The 24,675-nt window shown below is 35.5% G+C and overlaps 1 protein-coding gene across 9 annotated transcripts in view; it reads left to right on the top strand.

The window, feature by feature from the left end:
• Positions 1 to 22,623, top strand: part of MBNL3 (muscleblind like splicing regulator 3) — a 138,407-nt gene extending 115,784 nt beyond the window's left edge. For 6 of the 9 annotated variants that reach the window (XM_037821013.1, XM_037821011.1, XM_037821009.1 and 3 more), the window contains 7 exons: positions 1,843 to 2,034; positions 3,166 to 3,402; positions 7,000 to 7,150; positions 9,659 to 9,694; positions 12,044 to 12,138; positions 13,076 to 13,149; positions 14,939 to 22,623. In XM_037821013.1, coding sequence (XP_037676941.1) covers positions 1,843 to 2,034; positions 3,166 to 3,402; positions 7,000 to 7,150; positions 9,659 to 9,694; positions 12,044 to 12,138; positions 13,076 to 13,132 — 768 coding nt within the window. In that variant the 3' untranslated portion in view covers positions 13,133 to 13,149; positions 14,939 to 22,623. The remainder of the gene's footprint in view (positions 1 to 1,842; positions 2,035 to 3,165; positions 3,403 to 6,999; positions 7,151 to 9,658; positions 9,695 to 12,043; positions 12,139 to 13,075; positions 13,150 to 14,938) is intronic. The other 3 variants (XM_037821012.1, XM_037821010.1, XR_005214479.1) reach the window with 2 other exon arrangements.
• The last annotated feature ends 2,052 nt before the right edge of the window (positions 22,624 to 24,675 follow it).

The raw sequence follows: 24,675 nt of genomic DNA, 5'->3' as shown, positions 1-24,675 counted from the left end.
CTGAAGCATGCTGGGGTGGCTGTTTCCAAGAGATACAGATCTCATTATATAAAATAAGGTCAATCCACTAATTCTTGGAGCTTCACATCTCATTCAGTGAGATGTGTGACATGTACCTATAGCCTCTTACATCTGTCAGCCCTTGACAGTTTGTCCTAAAACTTTAAGGCACCTTCACTGACTACCCCATCATCTTTCCTGGTTTTAGCACCTGGTGTTATCCATTGTTAAGGCTCTTGATCATCATACCCTCTCTACCCATCCTGGTGAGTCTTGCCAGTTCTAGATTCTTCCTTTGGGGCCAGACTTTCTGTCCTTCCCAATGTGCCAGTTAGGTAATTTGATAAACTCATCTAAGCTAGGGCTCTAATAGGTGAGCATTGGGGGGCGTTTTCCTTCCAAGTAGAATGTGGTTTATATCAGGCTTCCTGAAGCATGCTGTGCTGGTGAGAATTTCAAGTCAGACTGGGTGTGGGCTGGGGGTGGAGAAGGGAATATTATATTGTCCTTCACAGCCTCCTATTCTGCCTGTTTTTAGAGCTATTCCTGTTAATGTGATTTAGCAAGAGGTGTGTGTACAGCTTGGCAATGCAACAGTTTCATTATTTTTTTAATGAGAGAAATGAAAGAAAGCAAGAAAGAACACATTCTATTACTAATACACAATGCAGTACCACCAGTTACACCACAATGTTACTAACCACCTTAGAGAGTTACTATTAGAAATGCTCTACATTTAATAATAATTTGTCATTCATTCACTAAAATGTTTAAATTTCTTTTAATGTTTATCCTTGATTATATCAGCCATTCAATAAGTGTTGGGTGCTAGAGAGGGGACAAGAGAACTATCAAAGGAATTATAAACCTGTTGAGAAGAAAATATGCCCCCACAGGGGACAAATTGGAAAACAGCAAAGTAAAGTGATAAATTATGTGGTTATAGATAATAAAGGCAGTAACTACACACATCAAGATCTTTGATATCAGAAAATTTAAAATAGAAAAACTAATAATAATCTTTTCCATTGCTAAGGCTTTTCTTTACAAGTTATGTTCTAGTTTATGTACCTTATAATCCTGTTATACATCTCCCCCTGCCTAGCAGGGATCCTTGTAGGATTTCCAGGGCATTGTTTTGAACTGTGGGTATCATCTGTCCCCCGGGATAAAGGCAAGGCTAAGCAAGTCAGATTAGTTTGTGAAATAGGACCCCTGAATTTGAAAAAATAGTAATACAATCTAGGTATACCAATCTCATTTTAGGTAGATGGCAAGAACTTATTAAGCACTCATTTTTTTATCCTTTTTCCTCAACTCCTTGCTGTCTACCATAATTAACTTGGCAGTGGGCCAAGATGAGAAGCAAGGCTAGTGTTTTGCAGGGCAGGTGGGAACTGTGGTAGGACAGGCAGCTTAGAGCCAAGCAGAAATAAGGAGGAAGAGGAGGGAAGAGGTTAGAAGAAAAGGAGCTTTCAAGGGTATTTGAAATCTGCCTGCAAAGACAGGGGGGATTGCCCATATGTGTGATATCATCGGTGACAGTATTTAGGTTAAAAAGGAAGTGCTAGAGAAAACACATTTGGAACAGAAATTCCATCAATGAAATTTAATTTGGCCAACTCATGACTGTTAAAATTATGTGGCTTGTTTTATCAGCTTATCAAATAAATGTGTTACTTAAAGAGATTTGCTATTTTAAAAGCAACACCTGTGTGGGAATTAGTATGAGAAGAAGAATAAATAAGAGGAAACAATTGAATATTTTTATATGGCTTGTGTAATAATAGGAAGAACCTATTTACCTTTAACGTTTGTTTTTTCTCTCTTTTAAACATACAGAATTCTTTTCCTATGAATCCATCACTTCAAGCTAATGCTACCATGGCTTTCAATCCTTACTTACCTCATCCTGGGATGGGCCTGGTTCCTGCTGAACTTTTACCAAATGCACCTGTTCTGGTTCCTGGAAACCCACCTCTCGCATTGCCAGGAGTCACTGGTCCAAAACTGATGCGTTCAGATAAACTGGAGGTATATGTATAGAAATAAATACTTATAGAATAGTCAAGAATATGTATGTCAAGAATATGAACCTTATGCATAAAGCATCACTCTCAGAGTCCAGTGTTTTGAATGTTTTAAATAAATGCCCATGGGTTTTTAGTTTATGGCATATAATCTCAGAAAAATGTTCAGCATTTTATTACTGCAATTATACTGTATTTTGAAGCACATTGATTCAGTTTTGCAGTAGATCAAACAATGTCTTAGTGTACCCAGACATAGACTATGCATCTCCTTTGCTATGGCACGGGAAATCTAGGTGGGAATGCTCCTTGTACCTGGGCACCAGTTTTACTGCACAAGATTGCTATAATTTTTAATGAGTCGCTACTTACTAGAGGAATCACACTGAAAAAGTAGAGTAATCTCACTCTATATGCATAAGGTAAATCTATATGAATGCAGGATATAAATTTCACAGTGTCTAAATGTTTTCCTCCATTTTAAGAATGATTTATTGGATAATAAATATCCCTTGATTCCTAAGGAAAGAAAATCTAAATGAAGTTTCAAACAGCTTTTTGCTTTATTGAATCCCTTTATTCTTCCTTTAAAATTGTCACACTTGAAAAATCAAAATAAATAACTAGTCAATTTCGTACAAAGTTGGCTCCACTGGCAGCCCTTTGAATACCTGGCAGTGTATCATAATGGAATCTAATTGTACATGTAACTCAGTCATGGTGCACAAGTCGGTTATGGAAAACTATCAGTGCATTGCTGTGTAATAAAGACTCATCTCAAACCTTAAAAAAAAATAACCTCCCTGTTGGAAACAGCTAATTATACTTTATGCTATGAAATGGAGGATTAAAATGTTGGTTTTCAACAATATTTTTAAGCACTTCAATTTCAGTATGAGGATAACAGACAACTTTCTTTTGGGGAGAATGGATTTTCTTCCTTAGGAATAGAAATTCTATCTATGTTTACATCATGACGTGAATGTGGATTTACATTATCCTTCATCTTTTTAGACTTTTCCTAAATAAATGACATAATAATGTACACCATTGCTCTTATATAGACTGGCAAAATAAATGAGCTAATCACCTGCTGGTCATCAATGTGACTGACGTGATGTTTTTTTCTTTTAAGGTTTGCCGAGAATTTCAGCGTGGAAATTGTACCCGTGGTGAAAATGATTGCCGCTATGCTCACCCTACAGATGTTTCCATGATTGAAGTAAATGATAATACTGTGACGATCTGCATGGATTACATCAAAGGTCGATGCTGCCGAGAGAAATGCAAGTACTTTCATCCTCCTGCACACTTGCAAGCCAAACTCAAGGCAGCTCATCACCAGATGAACCATTCAGCTGCCACTGCCATGGTAAGAACAAGCCTCATCTTGTGGACTGTTTGCTTTAGGAGAAATAATGAGCATATTCCCAACTTGTCTAATATCCTGTAACCATAATCTTGAATAATCATGAATGGACTTCAATACATACAGCCAAAGATGTAAGCTGGAAAAGAGAGACTCTATCTATTCTACATTTTTTTAACTAAGATTTTCAGAATACAATTATTTAAAAAGCATTACTAATGATTTTAACCTACTGTGCTTTTTCTTCCATTTTTAGACCAGGGGGTAAATTAAATGATTTAAGCAGTAAATTATTTTTGGGTGGTTTTTATAGTCTAACTAACCTTACTATTCTAAAAAGGCAGAAAGCGGCCTCTCTGCTCTGTGGGCACTTTGCTAATAATATCCTTAATGACTTTTGAAAACAGGGGTCTTGTAAGATGGGATATTTAGCAGGTTCTAAGTTCCCAAAGTTTAAAGTTTCTTTCCCTTTTGGATTGGTGGTCTCAAGGACAAAGGCAGCATCCTGCCCAGGAAGGGCTAAAGATTTCTACATGGTTAGGAGAAGAATTCTGGCTTTTGAGTTGCCCTACCAAGTCACTTTTGGTTAAGAGTTAGTTCTACTTAACACTGAAAGGTACAAGGTAGGAAAGACATTTGTGTAACACCCTAAAGTGATAGGTGGAGAAATGGTAATTATGATTACTTAGCAGTTGGTCAACATTGTCAATTATTTTGATATGCCACTTAATATTTTTTTTACTACCTGGGCTTTTCCTCATGTAATAAGGTGTAATAACCCCAAATACAGGCCACAGCCCTGAGGAAACTTTGTGTTCCCTGACTGCGGAAAAAGCACCTACATGCCCCTGATCCCGAAGAAATGCAGTGTGGAGCTAAATCTCCTCATGTACATAGATAGTTTACACTCCCATGACAGAGACTTTACCCTTTCAGAAGAGAAAGACTTATTTTCAAACATCCCTATCTATTTGTTAAGAAGGTTTTCCTCATTCTGAGTTGAAATGTATCTTGCTGTAACTGGAACTTCATAAAATAAGTCATTCCCTGTTCCATATGAGAGTGACTCTCATGTCTTTTCTCCAGGCCAGATACCCCAAGTTTCTGCAACCTTTTCTCATAATCATGGTCTCATAAACCCGGTACTGTTTTTGGACTTACTCCCACCTTCTCAATATCCCTCTTTTCTCAGAACTGCACCCAGTTACTTTGTGAAGGATCTGAGCACCAAAGTAGAACATACTTACTTTTTCTCTTGATCTGGACAAAGTACATCTATCAGTGAATGTTAAAGAAGACTTGGCCAAATGTTTTCTGTCTTAGAATTTTTGAAGGGGGAATTTTAAGCTATGCAAATAGCAAGATATACAGAATGTCCAATGCAGATTTAAGCCTCTGATTTTTTGATTACTTAAGTTGGTGGTATAGAGTACAGAAGCAACATAGCTCTATTAAAGGAGCAAAATGCTCTTGGCCCTATAAAAATAAAGGCTGTCCTATGCAAGGGGTGTAGAAGGAATGGTTTGTTGGAGCCAATTTTGCAACCATACCTGTGCTTAGACATGGGGCCTTCATATGTGTGTGTCCATTTCTGATGATTTTGATGTGTTTAGTACAATGCATATGCTACAAGTCGGCTCCAAATTTCGATTTAGAGAGCTAACTGTTATATCGTAGGCCTTTAGGTGGTACTTGTGAATATCGATATAAAATTTCTTTCTGAGGAACTGATCAAAGTAGGGCCTTAGTGGTAAGGTCAAATTGGTCTTCTTCATGAAGAAATTTAAGTTTTTTGTGTTTTGTGGGATTCAGAATTGAAAGGCTTTGTAAAAGAGGGATTTTTCCCCTGTTCATGTATATAGGCCAGGTTGACTTTACTGAAAGCAGCTGTATGTATATAAAAATATTTGAAGGGTAGATACTTAGTTCACCCACAGTGTCATACCTCTTTGGCAAGTTTGTGAGTTTGCAATGAGGTTGTTGAGGCTCTGTCCAGTGTTGATAACCAAAATATTTAATAATAGTGTAGGCACTGTCCAGTCAGAACCGAGCCCTGACCTATCAGAATTGATAGCAGCAGGAAACAAATAGTACTACCTTGGCAGGGACTGCCAGTTGACTGCCCATCTAAGCCCTACTCCCATTTATAGTTTGTTAGGCAACACAACCTTGGTTCTGATGATCATACCATACTCCTGACTTTCTAGAGAAGGGCCTGCCCGCCACCCACTAATATCAAAGGGAAATCTTTTCAAAAACCATGTAGTCTCCTGTCTTGCTGAGTTCATGTCATAAGCGAAACCATTTTTCCCCAATGGTGATAAAAGCATTATAAATTATAGATTATATTTTGCAATTTTTGGTTTTAATCATGACCTTTACCATCTCGTCCTCATATATAAATTGGGAAATTATGATCTCTAAAGCTACTTGGTTTGCTTTCATTGCACTTTTCTAACAGTCTTATCTTAATTTAGGAGAAAAAAAAAGCAGACCTGTCATGCTGTTTGCACTGACATCACAGTTCCCAAAAGACAATAGAGATGGATACCTTTTGGCCTTTATTATCCCCAGGAAAAAGGAAATCGTGGCATGCCACTTTTTGGCACATGGAAGCATTGTTGCTCAGAACAAGTATTCCTGACTCTTTAAGAATTTGGTGCATACCTAATTGTTGTTGCTGGGACATGTTTTTAAGTAATGTGCAATTTGCTGAGAAAAAAAATTTAATATTTAACTTCTCCAACAAATATCATCCAAGGGCATGTTTGATTATTATAAGCACTGTGGGATTTTGAAAGAATTATAGACATGAAAGGAGGATTTAAAAATGCTGATGGTTTTTAGAATTAAATCTTGCAACGACTTAAAAAGCAAATCATATGTACCAAAATGCACTGCAAGCCCCTGTAAGTGAGAATTGCATACATTTTGCTAGCTATAGGTGGTACCTGGGTGGGGTAGGCAGCAGGGAAGGAGTGATTCATTTGCTTTCTTCTTGCATGCTAGTTTGGAAATATACAGTTTATACGATTTGAATCTGAAGTCCTCGTATAAATTGGATTTTTTAAGTGGGACTACAGTATCAGACTCTGATCTATTGACATCTGTTTTATCACTGATATACCATTTGTTTCCTGGACCCATATCATAAAATTTTAACTGGCAGAAATCTGTTTTCTGCTATATCTATTGCTTCTGCTAATCTCATTTTAATAGATTAATGGATGATCATCCCTGCGATGTTAATTTTGAATGATTATTTCCTATAACAGCTTTTGGTCGCATCCTGCCCAAATGAGGTGGTCCTTTTATACTTGCATAAATTAGTGAAGTTGAAAAACTTTTTCCCCCCTTGTATTTTTGTTGTTGTTGTTGTCCTGAGACTTCCTTTGCTCTGTTTTGGACTAGCTACTCATCTAGTGAACCACTTGCTCTCTGCAGCTGGTTACCTTGCTGTGGTGCTTATTTAACGTGTTACTCAGTGGATTACTCTTGCAGAGGAGTCCCGGGCCATACCTTATATAACTGGTGCTTGCTTGGTTTGAATACATTTTGACTTTCTTTCATACCATTTATTAATCCATCCCTCTCCCACAGGCACTTCAGCCTGGTGCACTTCAGCTGATACCGAAGAGACTGGCAATTGAAAAGACCAATGGTGCCACCCTGGTCTTCAACCCCAATATTTTCCACTGCCAACAGGCCCTGCCTAACCTGCCACTCCCACAGCCAGCATTCATCCCTGCAGGTGAGAACAGCATTCTGGGTACTGCAGATTTAAAAATGTAAATGAATACGTTGCAAAGCAGCTTCCTAAGAGCTTTTATGGGAGGAATGTCAACAGGTATCTTGATTAGCAATAAAAGGCTGTTACGCTTGATTGGCTAGGATATAGAACATCCTGAAAATTAATGGTTTTAAATCAATATAGGAAAAAGTGTCAACATTTTTTTGTGTTTCTTATTTTTCACTTTTTATGATTGATTCACTTGGCTAAGTCTCAAACTAATTCCTTGACTCTTAGGTATCACTTTCAGAGACAGCGGACTGCCATCAAAAAATTGCTTGCCAGCTACAGCATTGCCAAAATGTATAGTCCATATATCTTTGAAATGCCAAAGATAATTATAATAAACCTACCCTTAAGTTTATATTATATTAATATATATAGTATAGTGTAGTGTAGTATATATAAAATACATAGTTTTAATCTCTCTTAGACCAATTGACAGAAATACAGCAGTTTGTTATATTTTCCTGATACTTTGCAGAATATTTTATATGTTACCCCCATATTCAACTATAATTAATTAACAGTTTTGCAACAAAATTGAATAGAAAATTTTGACAGAAATTTTTTAAAATAAATGTCATATATGAGGGGAAATAATACTTTAAGAATGAGCCTATAATCTCCAAGTAATAAATTGAAAATACTAAACACTGGGAATACAGTAGACTTCTTATTGCAAGAAATCATAAATGCCCAAGTTTGGAAATTATTCTCCAATAAAAATGGCATATGCTTTAAAAATTAATTGTTTTTCTCTCTGTTAAAGTGACAAAATTTTCTTGGATTATTGGTCTGCTCTTAGAGGCTATAAAAAGTTTTATTTGCCTTCTGAGTAATTGGCCTAGAAGACAGAGATTGTGTTTTATCAGAATAACTTCCTGTACTTTATGTTGAACCTATCATGTCCTTGATTGTTTTAAGAGAATCAAGTCTTCTCATTTTAAAAGAACTAAATTTTTTAAAACATCATGTTACCTGCTATAATTATATTTTTTAAAAACTTTTATTGTCAATTTGGTTAAATGACGAGGCAAGTATTGTTTCACAGTGACCCGTGACCCTATTTAACCATGTTTTCAAACCTCCTGACATCTTTTGACATTTGGCCTTCGCAAAATCAAACCCTAACTGATGTCTTCTTGATTTCCAGCTGTCTTTGGGACTTTCCAGAGGACTCTTGGAAAGTCACAAAGGATTTGTTCTTTCACCTTGTAGAAAGAAAAATGCTAAAATGAATTAGGTTTAGTTGATATGTTATAAGTTGATGAAAAGTGTTATCAAATTAAAAGTTATTTTCTAAAAAAAATAATTTAGAAAGCCTTGTTGATTGTATAAAGGTACTAAGTACATGTTATTGTATACTTGGATTTGAAAAATTCCTATTGGTTAATTAATAAACCAGTCAATTAGTTAATTTTGAAAGAAGCCATAAGAAAACAGTCTTTTGCTGAGTTACTGAACACAACAGTTCTTCATGACATCATATAAAATAACACAATTTTTACACATTTATGTAATAGTTTCTTAGGGGAGAAAAGACTGGAAATTTTTTAGCACTTTTTTATATCACTTATAAAATGTTACCATTGATATCTAACAATTAAGATTTTTTTTCCCCAACCTAAGGGGAAAAGAAAACAACATAATGTTCAGAGAGAAAAAGCATAAACAAATCTGATTGAGGTGCCTTTATTTCTGGCACTTTTTCTTCAAAAATTTGTAATTTACACAAATTAGGTCACTCTGCCTTGGCTACTTCCAGTTTGTCTTGTAGCTGTGGAATGAATATGGTAGCCCAGGAAGGCCAGCTGAAGTGATTATAGTCTGATTATAAAATTTACGTTGTTCACTTTGCTTGGAAGTTAGAATTTTTGCTGGGCTTGACCAATCTAAAGTTTAGATGTATAAGTAAAAATGTCAGAAGAATACCCTTCCTCTTAATCAGTGGCAAAATAAAATCCTGTCTGGCTGAGAGCCTCCTATTAATGAAAAGCTTCTTTACCTTATGTTCATAGTCAAGTCCTTGGTTTTGATGAGATGAGGGAGGCAGTGTTAATAGATTCATGCTCTAAATAGAAATATTGGTACCAGATACCCGATCCTGGTGCATATTTTGTAAATAATGTATGTAGTGAATTGAAATTTTTCCCTTTTCTGATAAAAATCACTTAGGACGTATTGGTCCAAAATAAATATACAATTTAAGTAAGGTAATTCCTGTAAAGAAAAATTAAAGATCATTTTTATACCTAAGAATCCAAGAATTACTTTGTTTACCTGGTTATGTGATCAGTAAAGCTAAGCTGTAATTGTAAGCATGGGAGATTACTGGGTTTGCATGTGCTGATTAATTAATATTGCAAAGAAAATATCTTTCTAGTTAAAAATTATTTCTATCAGTGAAGCTTTAATAATGAAATATCTCTTTTCTTTGCTTTCCACGCTTTTCTGCATGGTGTACAGGGCCAATACTGTGCATGGCACCCACTCCAAGTATTGGTAGGTTTTTATACACAAATTCTCAACTTTTTCTAATCTGAAAAAAAGTGTTATTCTGTTGTGACTATGGAAGAGCTGAGTGACTGAATTAATGTGGCCATACATTTTCTGTGTACTTGAGGTTTAGTATGGTGATGGTGCTGTTACCTGTCTTCATAGAATCAAAATTGTCCTACTTTCTCAAGTCCTAGTTTGTTGCCACTGTGGCCAAATACTGAGCCTGCCATTTCCTTATTTCCACCCTAAAAATAGCAACTGAAATATTTTGAAATGTTTCCTTACCCAACCAGACTAGGCAATTTTGTTCTTAGCTTCATGTCTGTTACTTGAAAATTGCAAAATATTTCAAATCTATAATTTATAAAGTACAATGAAACAATTCCTCCAAGAAAAAATTATTCCTAAGACCTAAACCATTCAATCTTTAGATGTTGAGAAAGGATGAGTTGAGCAAAGCCAGAGGATTCTGTAGTGTTCCATGAGCTTAGGATGAAGCACCATCTGCACAGAAAGCAGGCACAACAGAATCATTTCAAAACAGTTTGACCCAGCCTTTCTCATTCTTTTGGGAGTTATGTGGTTTTTAACAAGCAGTCACACTCAGATCCAACATAATATGATAGCCATCTATAAGCCATATTATACTTCACTAATACTGGAAAAGATGAGAAAGCAACTGCTTCTCTCATCAGGGAACTCCTGGCGAATTCACACGTCCTACAGTCCTAGTCCTCCTGGTCTCCAGGAACAGACTGTTCAGTGCAGGGAGGAATGTCCCCACCCCACCTCATGATCTCATATCAGTCTAGCTCCTCCCTTCCTTTTTGGGAGTTTGCAGCAGGTTGACCTCCATACCTAGGGTTGACCTGACAGTAGATACAGAGCCCAAAAGGGACTAACAGGCTTTTTGAGACAAGACAAGAAGTGAAAACAACACACAATAGCAGCATTCACTAACATAGCAGGGTCTGAACCCTGGCAACAGTGGTGAGGCCTCTATTTTTGAGGGACTGGCCATTCCCTGCAGGATTTAATAACATTTCCATTGCTACTAATTGGAGCCTTATATGCATATGCTTAGAAGAACAGACTATTGAAAGTTTGTGAAATGTGTCTCATTCTCCACACATTGTGGCTTTCTCAGGGATGTTCCCCTGTCCTTTCACCTTAAGTGTTCTGCTTAGGAATGCAGTCTGCATGCTTCTAAGGTGCTGCTTCTTGTCCACTTGCTGTGCTCTCAAAGGGAAAACTGGAGTGTTTTGGGACTTGGCATATGAGACAATAATGGATGACTATAGATAGTGGATAACTAGAGAGAAGCATAAGGGACAACTACAGAGTTTCTGTTAGTCATCATTTGGGGTACATTTTTTGGTTTCTATGACATTGCATATGTTGATTTTCTTCTCTCCAGACCATTCACTTTCTCTGTAGACTTTCAGAAAATCTGAATTCAGTAGACATACATATGATAAATTATTATATATGCATGCTTGCCATTCACAATTAACTCCTTGGTTTGCTTTTAAAAATGAGCTAGCAACTAGAATAGCTTTCTGAGACAGAGAAAGCATCCTGAAAGAGATGTTGCAGCAGATAGCCATTGTAGCTGTAATTTTTGCTGTGAAGACAATTTGATTGTTGCATATTTACAATGAATTGCCCTGTGTATTTGATTGATAAATAGCCACAGCTTCCAAGGAGTTTGCCAGAGATGTACTTAAACACCTGCATGCATAGTTCACTGCACTGTTCATATCTGCTCCCCGACCCCATACCTACCAATAGAATGACTATATTTTTTGCATGCAGATCAGGTAAATATACAAATAACTATCCCTTTGTACCTGCATATCTAGTGACAGCAATCACATTCATAAGTCAGTGAACCCAAACATCAATTCACAAGATAACTATCAGCCTAATTCCCATTTGAATGTGTGTACCAGTTACTTGTCTACTTAACTAGCTTTTCATTTAGACAGCCCTGGTAAAATCAGACTTTTTTCATATATGTCCATTGTAAGCACTTTTGAAAATTTTGCCCTTTGAATCAACTACATTGTGATTCTCCTCAAAAACTTACTGAATGTTGAGAATGGTTCTGTTTTCTTCAATGGTAACTATAATTGGCTTTTCCCTTTTTCTCTTTTTAAATTCCCCACCCCCTTCCATGCTGTGTTGCTTTGCACTGACTGTGATTGCATGTTGCACCCTGGTGTATCCATCATGATGATGTTACATGGCTTGTTGCTGTGATACCTACCACGCCCCATTCCATCGTACATGTCATGGTTGCATAAATACTCCACCTTTCCGTGTGTTGCTTCCATGGTTTCCTACTGAAAGTGCCCATGATGCACGGTGCTACACCTACCACTGTGTCTGCAGCAACAACACCTGCCACCAGCGTCCCCTTCGCTGCAACAGCTACAGCCAATCAGGTTTGGCCATTTATTTCACCTGTTCAGACCTAGATAACTACAATGTGTTGGTAAGGCATGTATATGCTTTTTTGGATTGGTGAGAGACACTGATTCATATTCTTATGTGTATCTTAAGTAACTGTCACATTTAGAAGTTTTATTTTGTGTATATTCTAGAGTGTGTTCTGGGCTTTGCTACTCACCCTGAGTTTAATCATCAGAATTTTACTCTTTTTTAAATTGGTTACCAGATATTGCTGTTGCTACACTATATACAATTGTTGCTGCCTCACCAATCCTCAAATGTATATACTGAATATTTCTTAAATGCTTCCTCATGGTCAAGAGGAGAATTTATTTTATTTTACTACCATGTTTGGTTATTGTGTTTGAAATTTCACTTGGTACAATCATCACATTTACTTTCAGATCCACTGGAAAGAAAGCAAGATGATAATCACCTTCCTTTCCAAGGCACAGATATCCTTATCATTTCCCAGTGATTTCATCAGAAATTCCTTCTCATATGAACATTAGATGTGCTTGTGCTGTTATGATTTTCATTTGCTTTAGGTATTTCTAGGCAGAGTCAAAAGGCAAATTATAAGTTTTTGGAGGGGTCTTGAAATTTTAGGACTATACCTACAATAATTTTCATGTAATGTATATGGCCATTTGTGCCTTATTAAAGTGGCAATCATGCTTGCAGACTGCTCATTCCACTGCTGTTTAATTTACATTTCAAGGTTGATAACCATGGAGCATTAATTCACTGGGGAACAAACCATGTTCTAATCTGTGCTTTGTAAAATTAACTATTGGCAGAAATGATTAACGTCTAAATTTTTCTCTGAAACTAATTTTGGTTATTGATTACCATGCTCAAACAGTGAACAAAATAAACAGAATTATCTCAAGAAACTATTTTAATCTAAAATCTTTTTTACTACTGTAGATACCCCAATTATCAATAGATGAACTGAATAGCAGCATGTTTGTTTCACAGATGTAGAAGTTACCAGTAGAACAGTAAGTTTCTTTAAGTATTAATATCAATAATATTTATAGGCTATATCTTTTCTTTATATAATTGCGTTTGCTAAAGGCTTTTGTAAATATTTTCATTAATAGACATTGCTTGTAATTTAGAGTTTGACTTAAACATTCTAAATTTTCCAAATTGATATGTGGAGAGCAAATATGCAATTTTTAAAAATGAAAATGATAGCTGGTACTGTATTTTCCTAATGAGCTTACAAATTCTGAAATGTTTTCCTATTATTAAAGGAGTATAATTTGTTAGCAAAAGGCACATATAACTTTCGAATTTTAATTCTTTAACATTTTTGTAGCTTCATTTCTTATTGAAGTAAAGCAAAGTAATTTTGTTAGGACTTAACTGAAATGATTATCTTGAAAGTAAGCTTTATGCTTTTCCTATGACATTATAGAAAATAGTGCTTTTACATTCTGCCACTTCATGTTGCTTCCCATGTAAGTCTGCCAGAATTGCTCCAGCTGTTTTGAATTTTGAGTGACAAATTTAGTAATTTAATCATTACTTTCATTCAAATCATGAAATCATGTGTTTTGGTTTTTTTTTTTAATTTTTGCTGTTGTTGTTGTTGGATTTTTTTCCCCTTCACCCTTGATCTCCTCTTTGCCTAGTCCAGAGCCCTTAGTAGCACACTATTTGAGCAATTGCTCACTTGGAACATATGGCTTTTGAAGCCACTTAAGGCTCCGAGGTATCTTAATTAATGATAGGGACTTATTAAACAAGCATACCAATTCTGAATTGCATATAAAGTATTAGTCACTGAAAGGTTGAAGTTCTCACACCCAGAGTGTTTCATTTAGTTGAAGGAGACAACAGTTTGCCTGATGGACTGGTTCCCCAAATCTCAGCTAGCACTCCTTGCCTGCTGAGGACACACAGGCCCAGAACACTAACTGTTCTCAACAGTGTCTACAGCTGACTGATAACTAGGTCCTCTCAATCATAAGGGATGTTTTAAAAAGACACTTTTGAGGAGATGGAATCGCTAAGGTAATCATAAACTGCAGTAGTTTCCAGGGATGTCATTTGGGATAGTGGCAACTTGGGAATACCATCAAACATGAGAAGGTAGGTTTTGCTAACACTTGCCTGATTCTCATGGGCTATGTCACATCAAGGTAAACAAAAGTTTTCAAATCTAATTAACTTTCCAACAGAACATGTATGGGAATAGTGATTCCTTTTTCTGCACTCCATTTGAAAATTTAGAGGTATTTAGCAAAACATAATCATTTCAATGTGTAACAGATGTTGAAAATTTCTCTAAAGGTCAAAAATGTAATTTTGCACAATACTGTATACCTGGATTTCACACTTAGACTATTTCTGCATGTCTCCAAAACAGTCAAATAAAAAGTTTAAAGTTCATTTAATATTTGCATATTTTGGAATATTTGGTCTCAAACACATTTTCTCAGTATATGCTTGTCAAAGGAGATGGATGGATGGGTGAGTGTTCATCAAAATATTTTGTCATTGCATAGATAATGCCTTAAAATAATTGTGTGTCTCTGCTAACTTAGGGCAGTTTTCCACATTAGCACTCAACGAGAATCATAGACTACCATAGCTATATGTCCCTTTAGTGACCATTTCCAGCAGCCTCGTTTTTACAAATGTAGAATCTGAAATTCAGACTGAGGAATATCTTGCTGTAGTTTACACACAGAACTGGGACAGGAATCATAGTATCCTAACTCTTAGTTTAATAACCCTTCAGTCTTTCTCACTTTTTCTTTATTTTTTTTTCCATTTCAGTTGAAATACTGAACAGCAGAGTTACGGAACATCGGAATATCTCCATGAGACGCTCCATATGGCCTTTCTATATATATATTCACGTATGTCCTCTTCTACCAACTCAACACTAAGTGTGGTGCAGTCAATACATTAAGCAAAGCAAAAATACCAACTAACAAATTCAAATAATGAAAAACAAAGCATTAAAAAGTCAATAGAGATGTTAAAACAAAATATGAATACATCAATAATTTACCATCCATCTTATTTGAATTTGTCAGGTAGAATATGACCATAAAATGTTGTAATTTGTTACATTACCCTTTGTCATTTTCCAACAACCATTATGCTGAGTGCATCTCCACAGGGGATTATTGTTGGTTTACTGTACATTCTTGGTGGATAAATGTTTGTCTGTATTTGAAGTGTTACCTTACTGTTTTGTTTACACAATAGTCTGTTGGGTTGATTTAGAATGTATCAAATATATCCAGTACCATTTTCCCCATTATTGTATTGTGTTAGGTTTTTCATACTATAGTGTTTTTCTGTATATGTGTGGTGTTTGATTTCAACTAAAATGTCATTAGTGGGAAACAGAAATATGTGCTTGAAAACTGACAAGTTAATGTTAATATGCTCTCTCTTTAGGATATTTCTGTAGTTTTCTTGGGGCTGACACTTAAAATGCCTCACTTTTGATTGTACAAAAACCTGCTCATAAGCATGCATGTGTAGAATTGGAACTTGGAGATTTGACCTTGCAACATAAGGTCACACTACTAGATTTGTTGCAAGTGAAATAGTTACCTGCACAAAACAGGGAACTTCTTAAAACATTAACTCCTCATTTTACTCCTTTTAAATAACTCCTTGAAAACCAAGAATTTACCTTTGAATCAATTTCTCAGCATTTATACTACAAATTGTGTAAAGAGCCCATTGCATTTTTTTCATGGCTCAAGGATCCTGTCGCCTAGGTTGAGTGTCTACAACTGAGCCATTTGTCATCTTCAGCTGAGAAACTAGTAATTGGAGGCATAAAGGTATACTAATTATAGGTTATAAATTAAACAGATGTGGGTGTGGAGATAGTTTTTACAGATTGGAGAAAAGTGTAACCTTTTACACAAGTGCCATTTTCAACTGCAAATGGCTCATCCTCTTTAGACTACTCTTTGAGTAATAAGTATGATGCAGTCTAGCAAAAGTCAGTCAGGGTGAAAGAGAATTGATTCCAAATGAGGCCTTTCCTCCCCAAATTGGACAATCTTCTGCATTGTGATTGCAAGCATAGCTTGAGTACAGGTTTGGCAAAATGGTGGGCAGGGGAGGGAGGCATTTAAAATTATTCTTTGATTTATTCAAAAGTTCTGGGAAGGATGTCCACATCTGTCTTTAGCTTCAGTTCAACTGAGCTTCAAGTTTAGTTAAACACATCAGCAAAGAAGCAAGCACCTATGATATATGGAAAGTGTTTCCTCACACAAACTTTTGTAACATCGGAGTCTCTCAGATCATAACCAAGCCTCTTTTTGTCTGTTGGGACTTGTTTATCCTTATATGCATTTGAAAATTAGAATAGAGAGACTTTTAGCACCCTTTTTAGACACAATGGCTAAACTCCACAGAGCTAAACTGAATTCACATTACTAATACTTATGAAATAATTTTACAACCGAATAAAATAGTAATTAATTCCTATGGTATGGAGCATACCCCCTCTACTCTACTCAATAATTAAAGTTACTATTATGATACAGTGGAAACCTGACATTTTACATCAACTTAGATAGATTTAATATTTTCTAATGAATATATATTCTCTTACTGGAAAGTATAAAATCATCAGACTTGATATGTATAAAAGGTTTGTTTTTCTCCTTCATGAAAATGACAAGCAGAGAAAAAAATATCTGATTTAGGATACCTTAAGTTGGCTAGTAGTGTTCCAATTACAGAACAATGGTAATGGCAGAGACCTTTTCACAGTAGATAAAACTGAGGCCCAGGGCATATGGCTTGCCCAAAGCTACCTAGCTAATTGGTGGCAGTTGGACCCAGAAATATTTCTTGAATCTCAATTGTTCCACCATTTTACCTTGTTTGTGCTTCAGAACATTTGAGACTCCATCCTAAAGTAGAGCAATTTGACTCAGAATCCAAAAAGCAAAATTAACTCTCTGGTAATTGATATCCTATTGATCTTAATCATCAGTCCACAACATGATCAAAATGATTTTTAAATGATCTTACTTATATCTGTTAACTGTCATCCATTAACAGTATTGCTTGGAGTTAGAGAACTAAGAGGTGTCTTGATTTTTACCTATTGATTCTTTGAACTACTTGGTTTGTTTCCAAAAATCTTACCATTGTTAAAGAAAGTAGATCATGCCTTTTGTGTATGGAACTGAGTTTTGTATAACTTGTGCCAGTGCCTCTCTAGAAGGGTGGACCTGATAACATGAAGCCAGGAAAGATGCACCTGAGCTAGTCTGGATGTATTCTTTAAAGGATATGGGGACATTGTCAGTGCAAAACGAATTTTTGTGTAGTTCAACATTTTGATGCAACATCCGGTCTCATGTAACTTTTTAGACTTCTGGCAAAGATGTACCTAGATTTTTAAAAACCCTAGGGTACAGCTGTTTTCATGTTGCTTTAAGCACTGGAAATCATTGATAGGTTCAGTGAAGTGTATGCAGGGTAGTTGCATTTTTGGTGCCACAAACTTATTATATTGTTGGCATATTTAAAGTTGCTTTGCAAATGAATTTAAAGAAACAAAGCTCAAAGCACTGAAGTTTTGATGATGTTAAAAATAATTTTGACAAAATGCAATTTTAAGATAGCACTCTTTAAACTAGCTGTGCAATGACTTACTCAAATTTTCTTTATTCAAGAAAAGAAGAGAGTCATTAGACTATAAATTTCCAGATAAAAAGACAAGTCACAAAACTAATCAGTGACTCTAAACAAAAATTTACTTGATGAACTGTATATATAAAATTCTAACCACTTCTGATTCTTAAGTAACATTTTAAAGCTTTGTGTTTTTCATGGCCCTCTGGTTTTATTTATCCAAAGTTATTGTTTTGTCCATTTCTCTCAGTCTTTTGCAAAAATATGCAGGAATGCTGAAATGTAGATAAAATAGGTCATATATACAGAGAAAGTAATCTTAAAGTTATCATTTAAGTGGTATTTATTAGTGACAATTAAAAAAACACACTATGTGACCATAAACATAAGAATATTTTAAAGAGGGATTAAAATTAAAATTAAATTAAATGGATTCATAAAATTGCTATTTAAATGCAGTATTTCCTTTTGCAATTGGAGCATGATTCCACAACCAGCTGTTGCATTTCATTTCAATTTTTTACCTTAGAGTCTTTAATTTGTGGTTAATTGTGATGTGGAAAGCCATCTTCTCTCTACTCCATCAGTCTCCACCATCCGTTTTTAAACATGCTAAAGCACTTTGATCTTTCCATAAGTGTTGTCCTACACCATAAGCTGTGTCCCCTAATAGGGCAGCCTCGATTCACCTGCTCTCCAATTTGGGAAAAGCAAGTACCTCCTCCCTGCCATAGCAGGAACAGAATGAAATTAATCTTGACAATCTGAATCTGCTGTTACTGACATGACTAGTAAGCATAGTGATGTGTAAATAAGGAACAATAGTGACATTACATTTTATTAAATAAGAGAGCAGGCCAAAGTGCTACTTGAGATGTTATATGGTTCTTTTTTTTAATCCCCCTTTGGAGAGTGCGGATGAGGATGCTCTTAGATAAAATGCAGCCACAAATTGTCTGAGTTCTTTTAGGCTGTAAAGTAGGCTGTGATGCACAGAATCATTAGTAACTGGAATCCTCATTCTTTTTATCCCTTCTATAATTCACATCACACATGTTGAAATAAATATAGGTAAAATTTATGAGAGAAATCTGATTTCCTGATCCTGTTGAAGAGATTTAGTAAGATAGTGGCCTAATTTTACCAATGCCTATCAAAGAAGGCAATAGAATAAACAGTATGTAGGAGTATAACAACTTTTTTTTGCAAATTTAGGTGATGGCCTAATCAAACTGTAAATATTACTACAAATATAGGTTCTGAGCACCAACTCACTAATTGGTGCCATGTTTCCAGTTTTCTTATTGTTAGTTCTTAAGGTTTTTATTCTATTACTTTTATATATCTCTAAGTAACTAATGAATTTAACTTGAAGGAGAGTTAGAGAAAGTTTAAGTTTTTACTACATGTATTTAGCTGCCTAGATATGGTCTAAACTGACACTGAAGCATGACAAGATCTAGATTATAGTCCATAACTGTTCTTTACAGTTCACAGTTTAAGAACAAATTTAACTTTATATACAAATAATGATTAATTGTTAACTAATTATATTTAGTCGTTGCTTTGGCAATGAAACTACAACATGGCTACCTTTAGACACATTTTTTGTGTGTGAAAATTTTACTTGTAAACTATACATGGTTTGTGACAGTATGAGCTTGTAGAAAATACAGCTCAAAATTCTCAACACGGATGTGGTTGTTTTTGTTTTTGTTTTTTTCTTTAATCCCAAAGACCCATGTGAAAGCTGAATTTGTGTCCTATGTGACTTTTTGCTCAAAAAGTTTACAACACATGGATTCTAGAGTCAGGTTTCATAGCTTATAGAATTTTTTTGTGTGGATAGGGTTATTCCACAGTATTTAGACTTCAAAACACAATCATTGCATTTATAATACATTATCTGGCCGTTTTTGTGCTTTTGCTTATTCAGAATTAATTCAAGTGGCATAGATGTAGCTGGAAAAATTCTGTTTTCTGGAATTACATGCTTACACGAATATATCTAAGTGAGGATTAAAGCATAACTAAAGCATATTTGGAAATTAATTCATATTTGTAAATTCGTACATAAAGATACTGTGGAATGACCCCATAACAGTGTTTAAGAGACATATGCTGCAGTTAACTGGTTGTCTCAGTTAGGGTGTGAATGTGTGAGACACATCTTTTTTGCACTTATGTACATAGTCCATGAAAGCAATCCTTGGAGCTTTCTTTGAATATAAGAAGTCTGTGATAATAGTGGAAAAGTTTCTGAGAGTTATTTCCAAGACTTTGAGAAGGAGGGAATTTTGCTGTAAGATTTAACTAAAGCATGATGTTGCTTTGCTGTTGTGGAGGATTTCTAATTTTCTACAGATCACCAAAAGAAAAGACTGGTAACAGGCAACAAACAGGTCAACTTCAGTTTACAGCACTGAACAAGAGTAACAGTACTTCGCCATTTAGTAAGACCACTAGCAAAGATTGTTTGCTTTTTAAAATTATTCCTCACTCTAAACACAAACACACATACCAGGCATGTTTCTGGCTGAGGTTTTGTTTTCAGTGGTTACAAGCAGTGGAATAGCCTATGGAATTACAAGACGGATGTTTCCACTAGAATCAAATCAGATTTCAACTTTCACGGAAAATTATCAATTGATATGTATCAATTAATATATAGTTAGGTGACAATCAAATAGTTAACCCTGACCACTAGTTCTCCTTTAAGATCCAAAACCCAAAACCAAATTAGAAACCATTGAAAGATTTCATATTAACAGGTAAGTATGGCCAGCATAGGGCATATGATTTCCTTCAACAAAGGGAAAAAAGGTTCCTGGCATAACTTTATAAATGGCTTTATTTACATTAAACCTGTTCAGTGGAGGCTGTTTTCTGATGTAACTTTACCAGATTGGAAAGTACTTCACTGCACCACTTCAGCCTCCCACTGTTTGCTTTAAATAAACAGAAAAAAAAGTCAAAATCTTAAATAACATAGGAGCTGGAAGAGAGTGTTTCAGTCAGATCATCTCTGTCCCACATCACCTACAGATCTCCATTTAACATTGTGGTTGCCATCAGGCAATAAGGCCTAGAGAGTGTTAAGGTTAGAAAGGTTTAAGGATCCATCATTGTCACCACAGATACTTTGAGTCCTTCACATCTTGCTCTGGAGAAGGAGCCCATCCTGGGTTTGGGGGGGTTGGTATTAATGTTGCTACCCATTTTGATTGCTCTCACTATAGGGACAAGAAAATAAACCAAAGCCAGATAGCAGTCCAAGCCTTACAGTTGTCCAATAGCTCAGGGCCAGGGTGGCTAGAAATTTCAATTTTTTTACTCTCAGGCATAATCACTTAGAGTCAGCCATACAGCAGCCCCACCATCAGATTCAGCATCCCCCTTGATATAAAATACATGTATTCATTCATTCTATAGTTAGGAATTCCAACTTTAGTCTTATTACCAATATATTTTCCCAATTTAACCTATGTCCTTGTGTTGACATTTCTTTATGAATCTATAAGCCACAAGAATGTATTTTCATGAGGTCAGTAGAGATATTGTAAGATTTTACATCAGAAAGATTTGTCTACAAAATAGTAGGAATGAACCTAGAACCTAGAAAACTATTAATATTCCAGCATATTAATCCCAATCTTTAGAAATTCTAATATACAATTTAAAATTGTGATTTTGTTCACAAAAGATATCCAATGAATCAATGGCATGGTGTGTAGGCTGACAGCCACTGGGTCATACTCTTTGGAGCTTAGCACTCAGTGGCTGTGTTTGCAGAAGTAAAATAAATTAGAGAATGACACATAACTGAGAATGTGTATACCTGAGGCCAAAAAAAGAAGCTCTATTAATAATTCCAGAAAAGGGTAAAATTTGACTAATTCATAAAGTTTCCAGCCCCTCTACCACCTTTATCTGTAAGAGACACCCATTAACACTCAAAAACAGGATTATTCCAGAAAAAAATAAACTTTGACTAGAACCCATCCTCAATTATGTATACCTAGAAGGAAAACAAATATATCACTATGAAATAAGTCACTGCTATTTGCAGATATTGCAAAAATCTTTGCTAGTGCTCTTCTACATCATATTACTTTAATTAAAAAAAATACCTCTGTAACAAGACCTAAAAGTAACCCAAGAATAAAGCAGTGCTTTTTTTCTCCCAAAACATACAACTTAAAGATTTATCTGTCACAGAACTACATGGTTCCGAAGCTTTATTTCTGTATACAGATGCTATTAGTGATGGAAACCAAATCATTTTGTTGCTACATCTTTTGTGTCTAGCAGTTGAGAGGATGATATGACCATCAGCTATTGGATTCTGGAATTTTCCATTTCAAAATAAATTTCCCTTTTTTACAATTGTTGTTGCTTTAATTGTTAAAAATGAGCCATTTGTTATTATGCCCCCAGATTACAATCATTTATATTAAGATTTACAGCAGATGCTCTTGTTTTACTATAACAACAATCCAGATAATGTAGAAAATGGAAGCCAATATTTTGGGCAAAAGAAAATATTGATTTAAAAATACCTGTAGATAAGAAAAATTATCCCTATGAACAATTATAGATTTAAATAATGACCAGAATATTTCACGAATATAAACTGTTCCCCTAATATTTTGCCTCCAAAATGCAACAGTTCATTCTCTCAGCTGCTCTCAATAGGGCAGATGCTTTGTTTTTGTTTTGCCAAGTTATAGTGCTATAGTGCTTGTTTGTGTTTAGAATTATACTTTATGCAACTCATTTTATTATACTAGTTCTATGTTGGTTATTTTTTGTTCATTTAATAAAATGTGTAAATTTCTTGGTTATGTCTTTTTTTTATGAATCCATATTCAAACATTAGGAGTTTACTTAAAAACTATTGAGGTTCTAGTATATTAATTCTAGTTGTTAGAAATTCTAATATAAAATTTTAAATTGTGATTTGGTTCAATGTTTTCATACATAGAATAAATTTCTTTCCAAATATACCTTCAGTATTTTGAATTATATAGATAATGCATCCATTTTATTGAATGTATTATTCTTATAATATTGAAGTTACTAATGCAAAAAGACACTTGTATTTTAGTAAAAGAAAAAAAATGTTGAGATAATGCTTACTGGTTTCTATTGTGTCTCAGAATTCTAAGGCAAATTCTAAGATATATTACTAGAAGTTTGTATTTTCCAGTCATTCATTTATATCCTATATTTTCAGTGTAACATGAAACCAGTGTTGTTCATTTCATTCTTTTAAGATGGGCATCAGTGGTTTCAAAACAATGAGATGCATGAATTTTTCCATTAAAACATTCTCTCTCACTTAAAATTAGTTAACTCCAACAAATGGCACAGGAATGAAAGGATAATCATTTTTGTTCTTGAAGAAAGCAAAATGTAACTTGGTAATACTAAGTCTGTCAGATTTCTAGATACTTCAGAAACACTAATCTGTAATTTCTCTGCATGGATCACCATTTGGTAGTTGGACTGATAGAAAAACTAAGGTGAAGAGGTTGTGGCAGAGTATAGTATTATTCACGTCTCTAATGGTGAAAAGGGCCAAGGAGGAGGGTGGGCCCTTGTCCAGTATCAGCTGAATCATACAAAGCTACAAGCTCCCTCACCCCCTTTGCCCTGTTATATTATTCTGAGTGTGGTTCCCACTATGACATTTCCTGATATGTCATTTACCTTCTTAAGCCAACTTCAAGACCTTCCATGTGTTTCCTTGCATCTATGAGAATCCCAGCACTAAAACCATTTCAGTATATAGACATTGACAGGAAGTCTTTGGCCTCTTTCAGAATTCAGTTTGTTGTTCTCTTTGAAGCTGCTGAATGATAGATGAGAATTCAGGGCAGGCATTCACAACCATCATCAAAATGGAGACTTGGAATTTCCTATTGTCCAGAAGAAAGTTGACCCATAGGCAAAAATGAATTATACCAAGTTTGTCTTGGGTACCTTTCAACCTCTTTTCCTAGCATCCTTCCAAGCCCCTCCTTTTCCCATCCTTCATGGTAGCTTCTGGCCCCCTAGAAGCCCCTAGGCAGTATCTAATCAGACCTGCTTCCTCAGGTAGATCTGAACTTTTCCCCTTCAGAATATCCCTGTTGGGCATCTCAGGCTGTAGAGAGCAGCTCTCCACTGAGATCTAAGAAACAACTCTCACTAAGGTGTTAAAGCCTGGCACTACTTAATGTGCTGCCCCTCCTGGGGATGTTTGTATTTAAAAAGGCATGACTCATGTGAATAAGGAAGCTATATTTTACCGAAGCAAACTTCTAGGCACTGGGTCACAGCATTTAGTCAGCAATTGAATTCCTATGGGTAAGAGTGGTCTAGTTAATTCACCACCTCAAGGAGGCCAAAAAATGAAGTATCTTGTAATTATGCTATTGTTGGGAAAGTTTTGATATAGTAATGAACCTAAAATAATGTCTAGATAGTGAACATTCCAGAATTCATGGACCAGTATCCACTCACATGGTCAGCCTTGTAAAAATCAGCCTTTAGAGTACATTACACAGTGAAAGGTCTGATACATAAATGTATTTCTGAATAGTCACCTATACTTTGTAATGCTCAACAAATGGACACACATAATGTGATTTTTTTTACTTGTATCTTTCCTGTACTAGAAATGCCCATATAACTGAGCCCATCCAGGTTTTCCTTTCAGTGCCTGAATTTACACTTACTCTTTAGGCAGGAGGAAAATGGGAGTTTGGGGAATAAGCCAAGAGCTCCAAGCAGAGTACTCTGGATAGAAAGGGCATCCACCAGGACATAACATGAGGTTTGATAGAGGAACAGGAGGTCTGATTCCTACTCTTACGGACAGATGCCCAAAGCAAAAGCACAGCATT

This window comes from Choloepus didactylus, chromosome X (assembly GCF_015220235.1).
Source record: "Choloepus didactylus isolate mChoDid1 chromosome X, mChoDid1.pri, whole genome shotgun sequence".
Classification (NCBI taxonomy): domain Eukaryota; kingdom Metazoa; phylum Chordata; class Mammalia; order Pilosa; family Megalonychidae; genus Choloepus; species Choloepus didactylus.
This window is presented reverse-complemented; position numbering and strand designations above follow the sequence as displayed.